The sequence below is a fragment of the Polypterus senegalus genome, chromosome 13 (assembly GCF_016835505.1).
Source record: "Polypterus senegalus isolate Bchr_013 chromosome 13, ASM1683550v1, whole genome shotgun sequence".
Lineage (NCBI taxonomy): Eukaryota > Metazoa > Chordata > Cladistia > Polypteriformes > Polypteridae > Polypterus > Polypterus senegalus.
In genome coordinates this window covers 8,462,720-8,484,891 of record NC_053166.1, presented here as the reverse complement: position 1 = coordinate 8,484,891, position 22,172 = coordinate 8,462,720, and the positions used below count along the sequence as shown (strand labels likewise).

The 22,172-nt window shown below is 42.3% G+C and overlaps 1 protein-coding gene across 4 annotated transcripts; it reads right to left on the bottom strand.

The window, feature by feature from the left end:
• Nucleotides 1-239: 239 nt before the first annotated feature.
• Nucleotides 240-16,380, bottom strand: LOC120542622. 4 transcript variants are annotated; one of them, XM_039775203.1, is made up of 5 exons: nucleotides 16,048-16,130; nucleotides 15,020-15,121; nucleotides 9,298-9,398; nucleotides 3,360-3,533; nucleotides 240-928 (listed from the first exon to the last, which is right to left on the bottom strand). In XM_039775203.1, exons 2-5 carry the CDS (start codon nucleotides 15,105-15,107, stop codon nucleotides 467-469), a joined length of 825 nt encoding a protein of 274 aa, XP_039631137.1. In that variant the 5' UTR covers nucleotides 15,108-15,121; nucleotides 16,048-16,130; the 3' UTR covers nucleotides 240-466. The 4 variants fall into 4 exon arrangements, with proteins under 4 accessions (XP_039631137.1, XP_039631136.1, XP_039631139.1 ...); XM_039775202.1 differs by lacking the exon at nucleotides 15,020-15,121 and having other exon boundaries at nucleotides 9,298-9,414; nucleotides 16,048-16,380; XM_039775205.1 differs by lacking the exon at nucleotides 15,020-15,121 and having other exon boundaries at nucleotides 16,048-16,133.
• Between the last annotated feature and the right edge of the window lie 5,792 nt (nucleotides 16,381-22,172).

Here is a 22,172-nt window from a genome sequence, read left to right as displayed (position 1 = left end):
GCCACGTTCGACACATGCACAGAGAAGCTTTATATTGATGTTTTGTGTGCTTGTGGTTTTTTATGGTATTTCACATGAAACAGCTGATGGTAGATGTAATATGAAGGAAACCAAGGGGCATCAGCATATGATATTTTATTATTCTCTGATAAGAAGATTAGAAAATCATTCACTAAAAAATCATTCATGAGTTACACTTTTTTTTAAAATTTTATTGATTTTATTGAAATCACACAACATTCCATACAAATTGATCAATTTTACAAAAATAGGATTGAAAACAAATCATATTTTTAAACACCCAGCATTTTTACTAAAACTCTCAACTCTAAAGCGTAAATGTTTAGATTAATGAGATTTTTATAATGAAAGTCAGAACACAGCATTTATTACTACTAAGGGTCACTTTGCCACTTCTTTGATAGATCCTGATAAAAACTCAAATGAGCGCACATGAAGTGTTCTTTTATGTATCACGTCTGCTCCAAACTGGAATGCTCATTTGCCTTGGAGCTACCGGTTTGGCACAGAGGCCATAATATTCACCGCCAGTTTCCTTACACACGGCTTTCGTCTCCAGGCAGGCAAAGCAAAACTCGACCTGGCACCTCCTACAGCGGATGTTTTTGCAAAATTTCTGATTGTGTTCAACGAGTTTCCCACAAGTAGGACAAGCACGGATTTGGGGGCAGTCCTTTATTGTTGTGTCAGGCAGACTAATGATTGGGCAGGACTGCAGGGCATCGAGTTCCTGGTTGGTACATCCTTCATTGTCACATCGGTCAGATCGCGGTGCTGGTCCCTTCCACACCTTCAGGCACTGCCAGCAGAAGTCATAACTATTTCCCTTTTGAGCTGTGCATATGATACAGTGAACACTCAGGTTGGTCAGATCTTTTCTCTCCACAAAGGTCTTGCACCCGGGACACTGGTATAGAACAATTGTAACCAAAAAATTAGTTAAGTCACTTTTGACATTTCAGGCAAAAACTGAAAAATACAATTGCATAAGTTATTTTATCAGTTTTGAGGTTTGTTTTATTTTCCTAAAGCATAGTCAGCCTCAATAGTTGGACGTATTTACTGCGGTGCCAGACTGTCATTACTGAGCGGGCCTACAGAAATACAGTGAAAGGTGCCGCTTTAGCTTTCCAATGTACACATTTATTCCAACTTTTGTAGGCTGTTTCCCCTGTACGTCTGTAATAAATTGTTAATAAAACATTGAGTTAAATTAATCATATAAATGTTTATTTGACGAGAAACACACCAATGATTTGAATCTGTTCTTTCCATTACAGTAAGACACAGGGCTATCCAGTGGTATCAAGGGACACTTCCAATATATGGCAAACCACATTAATGTTTAGAAAGACATCTGAAATTTATTGGGAGATCTCGTCGTAAAAGGTGGCACTTGTTTCCAGATATCTCAAAATATGTTCCTTCACATTAAGTTATCTGAAATACACTTCCAAGTTATCTCAAAATAGCTCCATGTCAATTTGCCACCCTGACTAGAGCTGCTGATTTACTGTACAGACTGCATCTCTGTTGTTAGTCATTAGCACTTAAACATAAGTAACATGAGAGTTAGAATTTGATACTAACCCTCACCTATTCTGTTTCTCTTCTCGGTACTCAAATGTGGCACTTGGTGCCACGGCCCACCTGCCATGTTGTTGTGCCTGCTTATGGTAAAGTCACCCCTGATGGAGGATCGCAGGAATTGTGGGAAAGAGGGATCCTTTTATCGGATTGGCTGGCCCAGCACTGTTTCAGCTGTGGAATGGCCAAATGGGGAGGCAGCTTGATGGATGAGGTCTCCAGGACTCTAAAAATATCCAAATCTTATTATGTGATGCTGCGGTGGGTTGGCACCCTGCCCAGGATTGGTTCCTGCCTTGTGCCCTGTGTTGGCTGGGATTGGCTCCAGCAGACCCCCGTGACCCTGTATTCGGATTCAGCGGGTTAGAAAATGGATGGATGGATTATGTGATGTCATCCATTGTTAAATTCTGTTACATACTTCTAAAATTTTAATTTTTATACTGTATTGAGGATTTGTTCTGTTCTGTGTATTGTATTGTATTGACCCCCTTTGTCTTTTTGACACCCACTGCACGCCCAACCTACCTAGAAAGGGGCCTCTCTTTGAACTGCCTTTCCCGAGGTTTCTTCCATTTTTTTCCCTACTGAGTTTTTTTTGGGAGTTTTGTCTTTGTCTTCTTAGAGAGTCAAGGCTGGGGGGCTGTCAAAAGGCAGGGCCTGTTAAAGCCCATTGCGGCACTTCCTGTGTGATTTTGGGCTACACAAAAATAAATTGTATTGTATTGTATATTATTTCAGATATTTCAAGATATCTCATACATCTGTAGCTCAGCTTACCCCTTACCCCAACACCATAAAGGCAAACAAGCACAGACACGTGAAGTGAATGACCAAGTAGTGTGGTGGACAGTAGGGCTTTAGGGACTTTCAAATTATGACATGATGTTAATTTAGAAAAATTAGGTGGATAGGATTGGTGAGCTTGTTGGGCAGAATGGCCCGTCCTATTCAAAATTGTTCTAATGTTTATCGAGGAACGGATGAGGAAGAGTAATTCATTTTAACAACCTATATCGTAAAAGCCTTTCCAGGTTATCTCAAAATGTTAATTTGGCTTGCTGTACACTTCTGCAGTTTAGAGTTTACAATTAGTTGAATCTTTAACCCTTTGTCTACATTGTCACACGTGCAGCAGAGGGTCACCTTCCAGGTATACCTAAAGTGAATTGTACCACCCCGGAACAAGATGGGGTGCTGTCACTAATGGTCTTGTCTCTTTTTTCCCCTCACAGCGTCATGAAACTGAGGGCACTGAAGCCAAGGAAGTCCCACCTCTTCTAGTTCCCTGTTATAAAAGCGGAGTCTCATTTTCAGCGCTGACCTTGCTTGTGTGCAGATCAAGACCACAGTTTGCTGCCAAGCGATTCTCAAACGGAAACTACTTCACAAACATCACACTAATATACATCTTTTTCTTTGTTGGTTTTCTTGATTTTTGTTCAAATTAAACAGGGTTTTGCCCTGTTGGCACCCCAAGCATTTGGATTTTGCCCTGCTTCTTCATTTACCCTGCTACAGCAGAGATCTTCCCCTTCTCCAAAGGCAGAAAATGTGAACTCTACACAGGCAATGAATGGGCTGGGAACTGAACCCTGCACCACTAGCTACTGCACTGCATCAGTAATATAAAACATATCAATAAATTTAAAGGACACAATCCATGGGTACGAACCATCATAGCACATCATTGTTCTACTTCATATTATCTTGAATAATTTAAAAAAAAATCAATGCAATGAAAAGATTACCTGCTTAAATTCACAGTACTCGGCAGCAGCCATAACTGCAAGTTTTTCCTCAAAGTCAGCCTGCTCCTCATCAGTCAGCAATGCCAGCCTTCGGACTTCATCATAAGACCAGACAGCCTCGCATTTTTGCATCGTTCCATCTTTTAATGCAGGGCACTTAAAAACATACAGCCCCTGAAATATAAGTCAGGAGACAGGGAGAAGGACTCCAGTCAGTGTCTGATTTATAAAGCATGAGGTATAGCAAATATATATATATATATTTTTTTTTTGTTCAAACTCAAATATGCCAAAAACTGAGCCTATTCTAGCAGTGTTGGCCTTAAACTGAGCGTCATTCTGTCACAGCTCATGACTGTTTGCACTGAGCCAATTCAGAGTATACCCACCACCCTTGCCTGCATGAAGTCAGACGTGTGTCAGCCTGGTGCCACAGAGGTGAGAGCAGGTACAGTGTGGTCCCCTCATGTTTTATCTGAATAAAAAGCCAAGGTTCAGGGCCACAGCATCACACCCTGCCAGCTGTGAGTATTTAGATGGTTTATAAAATAAGGATGAGCCAACAAATAGTCATGGCATGATAAAGAGGTCAATTTTATTAGTAGCAGTAATAGTGGCGCACAATTACAACAAAAATAATAATCGACAATTATTGCCGTTAGTATTATAATTGACATTATTAACTTCAATTAGGGTTAGCACCAAATTGAAATGTATACTTTGTCAAACCAATCTATATATTGCATTTTGTATACATACACTCTGAAAAATCACAGCTCTTCAATGGAATTTTAAGGTTCATTATTGAGTTGTGTGGTTTCTTGACAAAGCATTATTTTCTTTCTGAGATCGGCTCTTTGTATATGAAGTTGGTTCTTTGTGCTTTGAAAAACTTTCTAATATGTAGACAAAAAACTGAAATCTTTAATGAATGGTGTTGTGGCGAAAAATTCATCATCAGAAGGCTTTTTACCTAAAAATAAAGGCTATTAGAACTCGAGTTTTACGGCTTTATTGCAATAAATCAACAACACGGACTCAACCCAATTCGGCCGAATGTGATTGAGCAACGATCATTACAGCCATTGAAGTTTTTATAACAATTTCTTATCGTTTTGGCTCATTCAATCAGCTCATTCTGCACCTGGCTTCACTATCCATTGTTCCTCTTGGTGTCTGTTTGGCTTATTTTGATTGGTCTAAGACTGGGTGGAAGGCTTCCTTTTCACCATTTTTGGGCTTTACTATGTAATTTCCTATCATTTCTGACCTTGCTCTAATGAGCTTGTTTGCCTACCTCCTCTGACTCCCTTTTTTTTCTCCTTACTTTTCCTATTACTGGCCCCCTTATGGAATGTGTTATCTTTCTATTCTGTTCCCATTTTTCTCTAACTGGCCAAGGCTTCAACTCCATATATGGGTTTTCCTCTCATCGTTTCCTCTCTTAAGCCTTCCAAACTTTTTACAATAGTGACCTGAAGCTTAAGCTTTAATTAAAAGAAGTATAGTATGTGCTTTCATTTAATCATTGCTTGATTTGTCTTAATTTCTACACTAAAGTTAATTGCTAATATATTCTTACAAATATTTTTGCTAATGCCTGCATTTACTAAGATTTTCTCTTCATGCATTAGGTCAGCGTGACCCTGCTTACAGTAAAAGCCTTTCTGCTGATTCAGCAACCCAGCTGGTTCCAGAGGCCTCTTCTCTGTGTTATCTCTTCCTAGCCTTGAATCTCAGGTGTTCTCAAACTCTTATCCTGTCCAAAACTGGTCTCGGTGTATCAATTAGCTGTTCTTTTCTTTACTTTGGAAATTTTAATGTAAGCCTATAAAATAATGCAATATAACTGATTTTTAGTTAACTATTTGCTTAACATTCTAATTTATGCTTAATCTAATGTTTTAGAAGCTTTTAATTACTTTTTATGACTTTATATGCTAATTTGCTATTCTCTTTACAGGAACAGCATCTTACTGACTACATCAGGCAATATCTTTTGTGTAATAATGCAATACTTTTGCAAAACAATGCAATAATTGTTTCAAAATAACTAAATTTGTTTGCAAAATAATGCAATTTTTTTTTTGTGGTGGGAATAATCTTCCATAGGGTACCTAGCAGGGCACTAACAGATTAAGAACTCCTGTACTGTATGCAATGATACTCCTTTTAAAATCATGACTTATTGGTATTTCACAAATCTGTTTCCATCTATGTTGCAAGAGTCAATTTGTGTGTTTGGTTTTCGGTCCACCAAGGCCTCTGCCTTTGACCGACCGCCGCCTCATTCCACCCGGACCCTATTCCTCCTGCAAGTGGTGTGTCTACAGGATGTGCTTTCTCCATCAGAATTAATATCAGTCATTAACTATACAGTCTGTGGTATTTTGTGTTTCCAAACACATTAACAGAAAGAAGTTGGCCAGAACTGTGTGCGCGACTGATCTAACGAGACAGAAATAGACAGGAGTGCTAATAACCAGTATAATACTATAGCTTTGTAGATCGGACCTTTCTAGAATGGTCCTGAGAGGCAGTAAGGTGAATCTTCCTTTTGTTTATTATTCAGTTGTGCCTTTTCTTTAATAAACATATCTATTTTCATAGTTTGGACTCAAGACCAATCGCCCTGGTGCAGACTTTTTGCTGAGGACATTGCGTTGTGTAGAACCAGAAAGGAGGAAGTGGAGAGGAAGTTGGAAGAATGGAAAAGGGCTTTAGAAGACAGAGGACTGAAGATGAATAGGAAGAAGACGACAAAAAAGCAGAGGTTTAATGATGATCAGGATTCAGTAGTTAGACTCCGTGGGGGTTGGGGGCTACTGAAAAGAGTGAACAAGTTAAACTATCTTGACCAAGATGGAGAATTAGGTACAGAGATAACCCATAGAGTGCAGTGGATGGAGCAATTGGAAGAAGGTACCAGGGGTATTGTGTGAATGAAGAATGAAGGTGAAGGTTAAAAGTGACGTATCTGAGACATTGGCAAGACCAGCAATGAATTATGGAGCTGAGATATGGGCAGTAAAAGGCAGCACAGAAGAAGAGGTTGGATGTGGCAGCAATAAAAAATGTGGAGATGAATATGTGGAGTTCCAAAAAAGGACAGAATAAGAAATGAGTCAATCAGAGGTAAAACAAAAGTGGGAGAAACATATATGAAAGTACAGGAAAGAAGGCTGAAGTGGTACGGACATGTGATGATGAGAGACAAGGAATATGTGGGCAAAACACTGATGGGAATGGAAGTACAGGGGGATAGAAAGTGATGGAGCCCAAAGCGGAGGTGGATGGATAAAGTAAAAAGATCTGCTGGAAATGGATCTGACTGGCAGAGGTGCAGGACTCAGCTGTATGGAGAAGGTTGATTAAACACATTGACCCCACATAGAAATGGGAAAAGATGAAGGGGAGGAAGAAGGACGTTAATTGGTACAAGGGTGCCACTTGGTACAAGAGTGCCCCCTCTTCTTCACTTAGGCTGGATGATGTGAAAAGTTTTCTGGTTAAGCATTTGTACTCTTAAACATCCCTGATTCACAATGTTATCACAACAGGGTCAGGTCAGGTCAGGTTGGGGAACATGCATTGGTACAGTGTGTTGCCGAAACCAACCACATGATGAAACAGCTCAGCATCCTGGTTGGCATCGTCCCAGTCAGACACGTGGTCCAGTCCCACCCTCCTGAAAAGACCACGTATCTGCTGGACCCAGGTGTTACATGGGTGTCACATTGGCATGGTCCAGCCACTAAAGTCCTCAACAATGAGGATCCCATAAGCTAGATCGCCCTCGGGTAATTATGCCACATGGCCGTAGTACCATAACTGACAATCCCTCACAATGTAGGTTATGTGCCTCATTCGGGACTCTGTGAGCAACACAATGTTAAACCAGCGGTACCCAAGGCCTCTCTGAAGAGACACACATGAAGGAGTTCAGTCTTCATCTCAGGTCTCTGGATATCATCCATGTCTCATAAACAGGGAGCACAAGGACTCTAAAGACTTGGACCTTCGTCCTTTTGCATAGATATTGGGAGCGCCACACACTCCTTTCCTGCAACCTCATGACCCCCCATGCAGAGGTTCTTCCCCAACTCTGCACAGTACTCAGAGTGCCAGTGTAAAGGCCAGCCAAGATATCCAGCAACTTTGTTGAGATCCTGCGAAGTCTCAGGGTGCCCCACAGGTTAGCTCGATCAACTGAGTTGAGCACTTTGCGAAAATCGACAAAGGCTGCAAAAAACCTCTGCCTATATTCACGTTTGTGCTCCTTGAGAACCCGCACAGCCAGGATGCGGTCGATGGTAGACTTCTTAGGTGTACAACCAGACTGTTCTGGTCGCTGGTAGGTGAGTAAGTGATCACGGATCCTATTGAGGACGACCCCAGCAAGGACCTTAACCATCACCGAGAGCAATGTTATCCCCCTTTAGTTGCTCCAATCTAGGTGATCCCCTTCCCTTTCCATTTAGGGATGACAAGTTCTGTTTTCCAGTCAGTTGGGATGATGCACGTCTCCCAAATGGAAGCAAAGATTGCTTGCAATGCCAGGAGGACAGCCTCACAACCAGCCTGGAGAAGTTCCCCCCAGATGCCACAGATCCATGCAACCTTCCTTACCCTCAGCTGTGCCATTTCAGTGAGGTTGGGTGGCTCTCAGCTAACTGGAAGATCAGCCTCAAGAACCTTAGACCCAGAGATATCTAATGTCATAGCCGTAGGATCATCTTTAAAAAGCTGTTCAAAGTAGCCAGCCCAGTGGGTCACAACTGCAGTGTCAACATAAGGACCATTCCATCAGCCACCCTGAGTGCAACTAGGAACAGATTTGGATGTGTGTAATTCTTCGAATCCTCTGTAAGGAGGACGTGGGTCACTAAACCAAAGATGGAGTGTCACCTGCTCACAGATTCCTCTAACAAACACCTCCTTATCTGCTCTCAGAGCTCATGCAGCCGTCCCTCTCAGTTTCCGGTACAGACTGGAGTTGCCATCAAGCCGTGCGCTGCGACTCCTCTTGATGATATCCAGGGTGTACTGTGAGATGAAACACTTCCTTCTGGGAACACCGGTAACACCAACACAACGCTCAGCAACCTTTAGGGTCTTGTCACGGAAGGTCTTCCACATCACATTAAGATCATCAGTTGCATCAGTCTGGCCAGGTCCAGCCTCATATTCCTAGCCGGTGGTAGCCTACTGGACCCAAGCTGGATTTTCAGAGTAGCAACAAAAAGTCTGTGGTCAGAATTTGTAAACTGGGCACTTCTGTAGACCCTGCAGTTCTATAGGAGCCTCCAGTGTCTGCCCATGAGGATGTGATCAATCTCCTTCATCGCACCACCAGTATTGGAGTACCAACTCCAACAATGCAGCTCAGGGCGCTAAAACTAGGATCCAGCAATCCACAGCCCCTGACCTTTTGCAAAGTCAAGGAACGTGAAGACACTTTCACCACAGTGTCTGTCATTTCAGAGCTGCATTAAATTTCTTTAAGATGGCTGGAATGCCAATCCTGCCATCAACCCCTATGATTTCCCGGCAAGTCAAAGGATCTCTTGCAGTGCCGGATGCCATTTAACATCATACCGAGGACATGTCACAACATGGAACATCAGCTTTTTAACTAAGTAAGACAACCTTACTTTTCTGGGGTTCCTGTAATTTTATATTTTGCCACAAGGTGTCCCCATTGTTAACAGCCATGCACTGTAATGAGGTTCTAAAAACCTCATTCAATACAAAAAAAACACATATGGGTTAATTGGTGGCTAAGAAGAAGAAGTGATCCTATCCTTATATGTTCCTCTCCTTGAATAACTTTTTTTTCCATAGTTTGGACTCTTTGGTGTTAAGCTGGGTGGAGGAAAGTTATGAGAGTTGCCCCCACTTCTTCACACAAGGAAACAAAAACTCTGGTCAAACATACCTCATCCATTAGACTTCTGCACCATCCTGTCAGTGAATCTGGATTAGTTGCATGTCCGCAGGACATCTCAGTTCTGAGGGTATTTGGGTCATCATCGCCGGCTGTAACAAGAGAGACCTTAAAACAACAATGCTTAACTTATTAATATTGTCACTCCATCACTAAATGATTTTGTGTGTGACAGAAGTAGAACTGTCACCGGGTCCTTTGCCAGCTCAGATGAGCTGGAAGGACCAGTAATGTCTATTAATTAGCCAAATACATCATAGCATGGAGTTAGAAGGTACAGTATTGAAAAAGGAAAAGTTACTTTCAATGAATCCTCGTGAGATGCTTTTCTGTTAATGCTCATTTACAACTAGAACCAGCATTTTAGATTTAGCTATTTATTGCATTTTTTCCTTTTTTCTCAAGTACAACTATTTTGTTTTTTTCTGGATTGCTGTATATTATTTTTATGGGTTGTCACCATTTTATGGCACTAACAAATACTGGGTCATGATTGTTCATACAATCAACATCTATAACTTTGGTTTCTAAGTATTTTATGCTTCTTCTGTGTTTTGGGCATCTTGACCACCATCCCTTGCTAGGATCCCTTCCAGTGACTCTAAGAAGGCCTGGAACTCTAAACTGACATTTGGTGCATAGGCACATATGACAGTCAGAGTCCCCATGGTAGGCCCAGCCGCCAGACACTCACCTGCGGGCACCTCTCCCAGACTGGGTACTCTTTATCTTTATGGAGCTGTGTCAAGCAAGGAGCACTAGCTCCCTGGGAATGAGTTCTTTCGTGATTGTGGCGTGTTACGTAATCTGAATCTATAGAGTTAGAGAATAAAAGGCGACACCCCCTCACTAGTGATACGCCGGTAAGAAATCACGCAAGAGAAATAATTTAGCTTTGTTTATTGTCGGCTTATGCTGCATAACAGACGAAGGAAGCCAATGACAAAACCCATTTTGGGAGTGGGGTCCGGGGTGCTGAGTCTGTTGATGTCCATCGGTGCAGTGGAAGGCATTTTCGGGATCGGATGATGATATCTTCCATCTGCCCGTAGGCTTCAAAATGTGTGCCGGGCAATGTTTCAAGGATTTATACTCTTTCTTCACGTGCAGGGCCTCCCTTAGGTGAACATGCACTTCCAAACAAGGATACAATTCCATGCTGACTTTAAACAGATAGAAATAGTACACAGTATCTGCACGTTTTCCAGTTGTCCCAATCTGTCTTATGTCACTCTGCTTGCCTAGCACTTCAACATGGTGAACTTCTGTACTTAATCTGGCTCTAGTGTCAGCTATGCATCTGAGTAGAAAAAAGCAGACTTATAAGAAATGTTTGCACAGAGCATAGTGATATATTAAACTTAAGCTTATTACAGTGGCATGTGCAACAATTGATTTCATTAAAATCAATTATCTCTGTTGTCAATTGTTTTCATTTAAACGGTATGCATGTGAACAAAGTTAAACTCGGCACTGATGCTGTGTGGAGAATGCAAACTCGATGAAAGCAGAGTCTACTTAAAGTTTTCATGTAAAGCACATCTGTTTCTGTTCAATAATGAACAAATATGCACGCATTATACTAAATTCATTTTGCATGTGGCCTTTAACATTGTCTTCAGACAATAGCAGAGATGTTGTGTGAAGAATGCAAACTGGCCAGGAACAGTCACGTTTTCACAAAATGCATACCTGCATAAAACATTAGTTATGGTTTAGGCTAAAACTGTTTTTAATAAATGCTAGGGGGCTTTGCCCCCTGCTAGCAGCCGCCTCTCCGAAACCCCTGGTGAAACAAAGGGAAACAAATACATTTTTTTTTAACTCCTCTTTGCTTGATTAGCTGCTTGCGGGCTGCTGCTGCCCTTACGCATGATCTGCATTTCGCTCACCTAAGCCAGCGGTAGGCACCGTTATGAAGGCGGGGGCTGAACGCACCCCAAGGAGACATGGCCGCTCCTCCGAAACCCCTCTTAAACGGTGATACATTGGGAAACAAGTAACAGGTGGCTTTTTTAACTCCTCTTAGCTGCTTGTGTGCTGCTGCTGCGTCCCGCGTGATCTGCATTTCGTGTGGAGCTGCGAACGTTTAAAAGTCTGTACAGCACCTGAATATTCGATCTCTTTTCGCTGTTCCGTTATTTCACCGAGTAATATTTTCCATTTGTTTGCTCTAATGCGATCTTTACCCTCATTTTTGGAGACGTTCGAATTTTCCTACTTCCATTTTCTCTAACCTGATCTGCTTATGTATTACGGGACTTGCGTCTGAAGGTTGCAAGAATGACGTGACTTGCCGTCACGCGGGAAGTGAAAGTGTCTCTCTTCAAAAGATTACATCTCGTCCCAGGGAAAATGTCTCATGTCGTTGCAAGTTTTTTTTTTTATAAAAGAGAGATAATGTTCATTTTTTAAGAATGAACGAATGCACAGAGTAAAACACGTTTTTGATGATGCATTTTTCTTAAACTACGAACTAATGAATGAATAGAACTATGGGTGCCTGTGGCTTTTCAGCTTTGGTGCAGTATCTTAAATTTATTACATTCAACAGAATACAGTAATCCCTCCTCGATCGCGGGGGTTCCGTTCCAGAACCTCCGCGATAGACGAAAATCCGCGAAGTAGAAACCATATGTTTGTGTAGTTATTTTTATATATTTTAAGCCCTTATAAACTCTCCCACATTGTTAACATTATTAGAGCCCTCTAGACATGAAATAACACCCTTTAGTCAAAAGTTTAAACTGTCCTCCATGACAAGACAGAGATGACAGTTCTTTCTCACAATTAAAAGAATGCAAAGAGATCTTCTTCTCTTCAGGAGCAGAGAATTTCAGAGGGAGAGAGAGAGAGAGAGAAAAGCAAACAATCAAAAAATCAATACTTGTGCTTTTAAGTTTGCCACGGCATTTTTTAGAGGAGCGTTAGTATCTTCTAAGCAAACAGCCTCTGTGCAAACAGCCCCTCTGCTCACATCTCCTCCGTCAGGCGCAGAAGACGTCAGAGAGAGAGAGATTAAAGCAACAATCAAAAATCAATACGTGTGCTTTTAAATATGCCGAGCACCGCAATAAAGCGGCATTTTTTTAGAGGAGCGTCAGTATCTTTTAAGCAAACAGCCCCTCCGTCAGGCGCAGAGAATGTCAGAGAGGGTGAGAGAGAGGCAGAGACAAGCAAACAATCAAGCACCGCGAGGGATGCATATCTTATAGCATTGAGGAGTTTTAGTTAATATGTAATACATGCTCTGATTGGGTAGCTTCTAAGCCATCCGCTAATAGCGTCCCTTGTATGAAATCAACAGGGCAAACAAACTGAGGAAGCGTGTAGCATAAATTAAAAGAAATCCGCGAACCAGCGAAAAATCTGTGATATATATTTAGATGTGCTTACATTTAAAATCCGCGATAGAGTGAAACCGCGAAAGTCGAAGCGCGATATAGCGAGGGATTACTGTACATACAAATGGTGTGCATTGTTAATAGAAAGGTATTTTACATATCAAGTTTGTCTGGGCCTCTAGGTTACGAAGAGTGACAATGAAATGCATTAGTTCATTCATTATTTTCATAGCCTACTTTATCCTGATTTTGAAGGGTTACAGGAGTGCAGACATTGCAGGGTGGCAGGTATTCTGGGCAAGCAACAGGTACAAGGATTGACAGTACAGCATGGAGAATTGTAGGTACAGTAGTTGTAAGTGGGGATACGAAATTGATATTTTTTGTTGTTACTATAAAATATTGTACTTATTGTTATTATAGACCATGAAAATATAAGAAAAAGTAACAGATAGTCAATGAAATTAGGTATTATTTATCACTTTGTTCTCTTGCAGCACAATGAAATGTGTTAAGAGCTTTAAGAGAACAACTCATGGCAGAGGAAGGTTTAGAACACAGAACAGCGGACAGTGCAGGACCAGCGCGGCCTCAGTATAAAGATTTGGACCTATTTTTCCAGTACCACCCAAAACAAAACCCCAAACTAATGATTCCCAAAGTGTAATAATCCCTGTACTGTGGGATTCCACTGACAACTACTTTTTGTACATTTGTTTTGATATAAATATTATAGAACGACATGGTTTATTTATTTAGGAAGTGTTGTTCCACACTTTATCACAGGTTGTCTTGAGACTAATATTAAAGAGTGAAACGTATGTGTAAAAGCTGAACCGACTGTCTCCTCATTCATAAAACATTCCAAGACAAAATGGTGTCTGTTGGTTTTTTGAGAATGTGCCGACACAAGAAAATTGGGTGGCCTGGTTTAGACTTGTGATTCCCGGCCTGAATAAGCTTCCCAGTCTGTGTGTAAGTTGTTTGGGGGAGATGAAATAGTTATGGATTCTATTTTGTAATGTGTAAATAAAGCTTACAAAAAATATAAATAAATGAACAAAAAATATTCAGAACTTCTTTATTACAACCCTGCTGCATCTGCAAAGAAGGAGAAATGTCAATTACACTTTTATAAATCCTGGTTTTTTGATGGCAATTTATGGTTCTTTACTGGGTCCTATTGCTTGACAAAGCACCACTGCATTCTGGGAAGGCTTCTTTGCATACCAAACTGGTTCCTTCTGCTTTGAAGTATTTCACAATATGTAGAAAAAAAATAAATAAATCCATCATTTTTGTAGGCTACCTGGAGGGACACTTAAAGATTAAGAAAATCTGAACTTATCCTGTATGACTGTATGCAGAGAGAGTACTTTTAAAGTTAGCAACCCATTGCTACTTCACAAATCTTTTATCATCAATTTGTGGTTATCTTGTAGCGCCCTGCAAGGAAAGAAAACATGCCAGACCATGTTTTCTTAATGCAGGCAAAAACTATTGAATATTTTATTGAATGTGCTTTAACTCCTGTGGTGGAGTGGCGCCCTGCCCGGGGTTTGTTTCCTGCCTTGCGCCCTGCGTTGGCTGGGATTGGCTCCAGCAGACCCCCGTGACCCTGTAGTTAAGATATAGTGGGTTGGATAAGGGATGGATGCTTTAACTCTATACAGCGGTTGCCTATTCCCTCATCAATTCAATGCCTTCACCCGATTTACTTGTTAAGTTTATTTAGTTTTCTTATTGATTAATTGGCTGTATCTTGTGTCCCGTGTGTCAGTGTTCTTGTTTTTTATGTTTGTGCTGCTGCATGCATTTGAATTTCACCATGGGATTAATAAACGTTATCTAATGTATACGAACTTCGAGCAACTCGACAACTGTAATGTTTCAAATTATCCGCAAGTGCGGTCATTCACGAGGCAATCAAAGAAAACAAAGAAACAAATATATCAGATAAACAAATGATAAATGTCACTCGGCACGTTTTCCACGTCTTCATCCGCGTCGATTCCTACACTGCGCTCAGTGGTTTCGGGATAAACGACCAGGTCACCTGTTGGGCTATAAATTAGACAACTGTGGGAAAGGAGAATATGAAAAATTACGATTTCACTCGTCTAATTTAAGGTAACAGCCGTCTGGTTAATGTAAAAAAAAACATAACAAAACCTTGGTTTAGAAAACAGACGTGACATTACTGCCTCGATAAATAAAGGACACGTTTAGGCGGTGCTTTTATGTTACTGTTCTATTCAATCCCAACAATTCGGCACTTGTGATATTTATAAGTTAACTGAAATGCTATTACTCAGCGGTCGATCAGAGGAAAGTTTGTGAAGAAAAAAGGAACAAATATTAATATTTACTGATATCGTCTGGCCTACTGACGAAATTCAGGGTGCAGTCGCTGGGGTCGTAGCTCTTCACCGTCTCTTCCGGCTGCGTGTTCGACATCTTCAGCTGTCTGGCTGTGGAAGGCAGCAAGCGGGCTTTAATACAAATTCGGTTTCACTTTCATATTGGAAAAAACGAAACTACTGGAATAGAAAATTTCTTCGTTTGCTGGGCTGTTTATTGTACCAAAATAAAATAAAGCGAAATATTCACAGTCATAGATATTGTTTCAGCGCTGCGCAATGTAAACATTTATTAGCTTTTACAAATATTACGCGATTTGATAAAACTGTAGTTAAGGTCGCTGTATAAATCGTGTTATACGGCAGGACTGCTGAAACCATCCAGTTTAGAAAACGCCGCATTGCAATTGAATGACACTGTGGTTCACGGCCTGTGTCCTCTCTCGTGTCTGCCAGGGTTTCTTCTCGGTGCGCAGGTTTTCTTCCACAGTCCAAAGACATGCAGGTGGAATGGCGCTGCAAAATTGGGTGTGTGGCGTGTGTGATTCTTCGACGTGAGATGAACTGGCGGTCTGACCAGATGTTCTTCCTGCATAGATGGGTATGAAAATGAATGTTTCTCTCATAGATTTCCCGACATGGCCCGTTCTAGAAAGGGACAGGGTTGGGTAATGCCCACACAAAAGTATGTTCTGCCCGCCCACTTAGTCAACTATTGTGCGCCGTTTCAAACTCTGCTCATGGCAGAATTTCCTAACTTCTGATTTGCTGATTGGGCAGAATAAATAGCGGTGCTGCCTTGACCCTTCAATGGCAGTTTGTGGAGCATTTGTGGGCGCCTGATATTTTAGAGTAAATATTCGTGCATTCTTAATAAACCTTTTTTTTTTTGTTAAAATGTGTTATTGCTGCTGTAGTTGAATAATAATGTTTACTTTAAGTTTTAACGTTATTGTTAGCTCACTAGAACACTATTTAACATTTAAAATTACACATTTACAAAAATTGATATTAATGCTCGGTTTAAGCAAAATTACCAGCTTAGAGTCCGTTCTGGACGTCCTTTTAAAGAAGCCAAAAGCAGCATGCAGCGAGTTTTGTTTCCCCAAATCAAAGTTTGTTCCTGGAAATTCGGGCACTGCCGCTGTTAGCCCGAACATGCAGCCTTCTGGACTGACGCCTCCGGATCAAGCGGGCACTGCAAGCTGTGATGTATATGTTACCCTCCCTGGCCTGATGGGTGTCAGAGAGAAGTGTATTCCCAAACCCTGTAGTTACAAACAAAGAGGCACAAACTTTAGCTTTAGCAGCCTGCAATACCTAGGAATTTAGACACGGAACGCCCTTCATATCACGGAACGTTCCGTGAGGTATTGCAGTCTGCAGCGTGACTCTGTTGGCCGCGCTTGCCTCTGTGGTGTTTTAGGGTTCCTCCCTAGCGATAGTGCCATCTAGTGAACTGTTTGGGTATTTTACTTGGCACAGTGTTCAGCAGCGCACTAAACACTATCCATCCATCCAATTTCTAACCCGCTGAATCCGAATACAGGGTCACGGGGGTCTGCTGGAGCCAATCCCAGCCAACACAGGGCACAAGGCAGGAACCAATCCTGGGCAGGGTGCCAACCCACCGCAGGACACACACAAACACACCCACACACCAAGCACACACTAGGGCCAATTTAGAATCACCAATCCACCTAACCTGCATGTCTTTGGATTGTGGGAGGAAACCGGGGACACGGGGAGAACATGCAAACTCCACGCAGGGAGGACCCGGGAAGCGAACCCAGACGGGTCTCCTAACTGCGAGGCAGCAGCGCTACCACTGCGCCACCGTGCCGCCCACCAAGCACTATGAATTTGATATTCAAAACACTAGAAAATATTAGCAAAAAAAAAAATATTGGGGTGTCTTATTTTATGCAAATACATTTTTAACCTTTTACACTCTCCCCTGTTTTTTAAATTTTTGAATGTCTCCTGACATTTGTCTGAACACTAAGGAATGTGAAAGAGTCATGTTAATGTACCTGGGTTAAGCAGTTATAGTCATAGGGGTATATTTGTGTGATGTATGGTAGTGGAACACCTATAAGAAAACTTGGGAGAGGGTGGTTTAACAGAAGAGAGTTCACCCCAGCATTCCACTTCTGATAAGATGGCTGTCCTTGTGTATTATAAGTGAACATCTCTCTCGGCCTTGCTGTCTGTTGCGATCTTCTGACTCTTTCTGTCTCAACTTGGTTTTCATCCTCTTCTGCTTCTGGGCCCTCTTGTGCTCTCTCTTCTTCATCCATTTGATGTTCATCCTCCACAACAGAATCCTCTCCCAACTGTTCCTGTGCTTGTGGTGCATTCCCCACGTAATCCTGTGTTTTCAGTTTCATTACTGAACAAGGAGTGAAACTCACGGGCTGTGGCTTTTAGTTTCGACTCAGTCAGAGGAGGTTGCACAGATTGGTGATGTTCTGTCTGTCTCTCTCTTTTTAAGTTTTGTTCCCTTTTCTGACACTGTGCTGGGTGTGCTTCTTCCAGTGGCAGGTCATTAACTGGCAGCAGTAGATTCCTGAGAAGCACACGCAGTGTTTTGGAACCTTTCTCAGGCTGTACTTTGTAAACTGGTCCGTCATCAACTCTCTCCATAACACGGTACACTATTTACTCCCAGTAAGCCCGCAGTTTGCCAGGTCCACCTCTCTCTGTCATGTTTTTCACCAGCACTTGGTCACCTGGCTGAAGAACGGCACCCCTGACAGCTCGATCATATTGGCTTTTCCCTTTAGCTGAGGATTTCTTGCTGTTGTTTGTTGCAATTTCATATTCAGTACGCATCCTCAGTTGGTCAGTTGTCTCAGAATGTCTTTTGGATGGGAACAGTAGATCAACAGGTAAGTGTGGAGGTCGACCATATAAGAGGAAAAATGGAGAAAACCCGGTGGCTTCATGCTGTGTGCAGTTGTAGGCATGCACAACATGAGGTAGATAATCTTTCCACTGGCTCTTTTTTCCCTCTTCCAGGGTGCGCAGCATCTGAAGGAGTCTGCGGTTCAATCTCTCCACGGGGTTACCTTGTGGATGGTATGACGTGGTGCGTGAATGACCAATACCAGCCAGCTGCTCCAACCTGCTGAACAAACTGTTCTCAAACTCCTTTCCCTGGTCATGGTGGAGTTTCTGAGGATATCCAAAACGAGGGATTAAATCCTGGAAGATCTTATCTGCAGTTGTCTTCCCTGATTTGTTCCTTGTTGAGTATGCTTGAGCAAAGCGTGTGAAGTGGTCGATAAGAACAAGGATGTACTCATAACCTTGACTTTGCTCAAGGTGGAGGTAGTCAATGCATATCAGCTCAAATGGACTGCTGGTGGAGATGTGTCCCAAAGGAGCTCTCTGTGGAAGATTGGGACGTTTCTGTTTAATGCAGGCACATCTTTTATTAACATAGTCCTCTATCTCCTGCTGCAGGTTGGGCCAATAGAACGTCTCTCGTGCAAGATGAACTACTTTCTCTGAGCCAACATGGCCCATGTCATTGTGCAGGGTTTTGAGCACCATGGGTTTCAGTTTCTCAGGAAGGACAAGCTGCCTGTGTTGTTCAGTCTGTCGATAGAGGATCCCATCATCCACCTCTAGTTTTTTCCATTCATATAGCAGTCTCTTTGTCTCTTTCCTCATGTTTCTCTTTTCTTTTTCATTAGAAATCCAGTTTTGAAGTTTCAATTGGACAACTTCTTTGATGGCTGGATCTTCTTGTTGTGCGGCTCTGATGTTTTCTGGTGTGACACTGGAAATGCTGTCAAGTGGCACAGCATCTGCATTCTCACCATCCAGCTCCAAAGCTGCGACCCAAGGCACATCATTCTCTTGAGCTGCTTTGCTCCCTTGCCATACTGCGGACACAACCTCTGGTGGTACACTTTCTGTGTGTTCTTTGAGTCTGTCCTGAAGTGTCACAGGGCACCTTGACAGTGTATCAGCGTCTGCGTTCATCTTCCCTGGTCGGTATTTGATATCAAAGTGAAAGTCGGCCAGTTTGCCAACCCACCTGTGTCCAACAGCATTTAGGCGTGCAGTACTCAGGACATAAGTCAATGGGTTGTTATCTGTGTATACTGTAAATGTTGGAGCGTAGTACAAATAGTCCCGAAACTTGTCACAGATAGCCCACTTGAGTGCCAAGAACTCGACTTTACCAGAATGAAGGTGGTAATTTTTCTCAGCAGGTGTCAAAGTTCTTAAGCCATACCCAATCACGCGTAATTTGTTGTCCTGACGTTGGTATAACACTGCTCCTAAACCATCGTTGGATGCATCTGTGTGCAGTACAAATGGAAGGTCAAAGTTTGGATAGGCTAGAATATGGGGGATTAATCAGCATGTCCACTAGCTGGGCTACTACACCCCTGTGCTCAGCTGTCCACGTAATGGATGTCTTTGATGGCAACTGGCCTTTATCTCACTTCCTAATTCTGCCTTTTCTTTTGCATGGCTGGTGGCGAGTGTTACGTTTTCCCGTGTCAGCAGGTGTTTGCAGCAGTTTAAACAGTGGCCACGCCATCCGAGAGAAGTCTTGATGAAGGAGCGATAATATCCAAGAAACCCCAGCAAGGACTTGACATCTCCAACTGTACGAGGCTCTTTGGCTTTCAGTGCCAACACCGCTTCCAGGTCCTGGGGGTCGATCTTCACTCCCTCTCCAGACACCAGTCGGCCGAGGTAGCGAACCTCTCTTTTAAACAACTCACACTTGGTGGGTCTTAGTTTAATGCTGTGTTTCCTCATGCGACTGAGGACTAGTCTGAGATGGTTTACATGATCCTCAAAGGATATTGAGTAACACAGTACGTCATCAAGATATGGAGCGCAGCACTCGTCTCTAATACCTTCCAGCACGCTCTCCATGCACCTCTGAAATGCTGCGGGTGCATTTGTCAAACCAAAAGGAATCCGTATCCATTCATATAGCCCCCATGGTGTGCTGAAGGCTGTGAGGTGTCTGGATTCCTTGCTCACAAATCCTTGATGGTACGACACTTCCTTGGTCCAGTATGGAGAACCATGTACTGCCCCCCAAACTGTCAAGAAGGTCTTGGATTCGTGGTAGGGGATGACGATCTGGGATGGTCTTTCTATTCAGCCCTCGGAAATCCACGCACAGTCGTAGAGTCTGGTCCTTTTTGCGGACATACACAACTGGTAAGCAATATGGAGACACAGACTGGCAGATCCAGCCTCTGTCCAGGAGGTTCTGTACATACTCTTTGACCTCCCTATACAGAGACCTGAGGACGGAGTTATGGCACTTTTGGACAGGGTTGTTATCCACTACATTGATCTTAAGTTGTAAGTTGGGGATACAACCTATGGCCCTATTCCCTTTTGAAAACGCATCTGACTCCTCAAAAAGCATCTGGCGCACGATATCCTGCTGCTGCTACAGCTGGTCAAGATGTTCTAAATCCACAGGAGGATGCCATCTTTCTTTTGTGTGTGTCTCTGTGCAGCTATTTACACTCTCACCGGTTGTGCTGGCTTGGCTGGCATGCGTGGTGCACAGGTAGGTATTACTGTTTGACTTAACTGGTTGATGAGAAGGTGAACTCCAATTTACTGGCCTGCTGTCAATAATTGTCTCTAAGCAGCCCAATAATGTTTTTGGAGGCAGAAAAATGTCATGTTTGGTAGAGTTGTGGACTGGAATTTTTACAGTTTTTGAGGCGCCTATTGGTATATCCACTAGGGCAGGGAACAGTTCTAACCCTTCTGATAAGTCACCTTTTAAGGTTGGTTCAAATAACATCGTCCCTCCCTCTGGCCAGGATCTGGTAAAACACCTAACCTCACATATTTGACCACTTGAAACAGTGAGACCCCTCTTTCGTACTCTGATGTTATCGTTTAGAGGATTTCCTTTGGCCAGACTCTCACTGATTACAGAGACTATGGTTTCTGCTGTGTCTCTATGAAGTTTTAATGCTTCTGCCAACAGGTCACTTAAACTGACACTCCCAAGATTTGCAAGGCTCTCTAAGATGATTTCCTCAATTACATTGAACCCTAGCAATAGACCACTTACACAGCTCTGACTCACTAGCATGGGTACCTGTATGGCTACTTGACCATGTTTTGCACTTTTGATTTCCACCAGTATTTCAATCCACCCCTCAAAAGGTACCTCAGTCCCATTAGCTGCTGTGATTCTGAATGGATCATCAGGCAAGAGATCTTCAAGTGACTTAATTGTGACATCTGATAAATGTTTATCTAACCAGGATGTTGCCAATATAGTTACCTGAGCGCCACTGTCCAATAACATACAGTGGTGTGAAAAACTATTTGCCCCCTTCCTGATTTCTTATTCTTTTGCATGTTTGTCACACAAAATGTTTCTGATCATCAAACACATTTAACTATTAGTCAAATATAACACAAGTAAACACAAAATGCAGTTTTTAAATGATGGTTTTTATTATTTAGGGAGAAAAAAAATCCAAACCTACATGGCCCTGTGTGTAAAAGTAATTGCCCCCTGAACCTAATAACTGGTTGGGCCACCCTTAGCAGCAATAACTGCAATCAAGCGTTTGCGATAACTTCAATGAGTCTTTTACGGCGCTCTGGAGGAATTTTGGCCCACTCATCTTTGCAGAATTGATGTAATTTAGCTTTATTTGAGGGTTTTCTAGCATGAAGCGCCTTTTTAAGGTCATGCAGGTCATAGCATCTCAATTGGATTCAGGTCAGGACTTTGACTAGGCCACTCCAAAGTCTTCATTTTGTTTTTCTTCAGCCATTCAGAGGTGGATTTGCTGCTGTGTTTTGGGTCATTGTCCTGTTGCAGCACCCAAGATCGCTTCAGCTTGAGTTGACGAACAGATGGCCGGACATTCTCCTTCAGGATTTTTTGGTAGACAGTAGAATTCATGGTTCCATCTATCACAGCAAGCCTTCCAGGTCCTGAAGCAGCAAAACAACCCCAGACCATCACACTACCACCACCATATTTTACTGTTGGTATGATGTTCTTTTTCTGAAATGCTGTGTTCCTTTTACGCCAGATGTAACGGGACATTTGCCTTCCAAAAGTTCAACTTTTGTCTCATCAGTCCACAAGGTATTTTCCCAAAAGTCTTGGCAATCATTGAGATGTTTCTTAGCA

Excerpts from the sequence above, each read along its gene's own strand:
- LOC120542622 (XM_039775202.1), bottom strand. The coding sequence starts at position 16,170 with ATGTTCGGGCTAACAGCGGCAGTGCCCGAATTTCCAGGAACAAACTTT. Across the intron at positions 9,415-16,047 it reads CCAGAACGGACTCTAAGCTG|GTCTCTCTTGTTACAGCCGG; the intron begins GTAATTTTGCTT and ends TGTTGTTTTAAG. Across the intron at positions 929-3,359 it reads AGTACTGTGAATTTAAGCAG|TGTCCCGGGTGCAAGACCTT; the intron begins GTAATCTTTTCA and ends GTTCTATACCAG.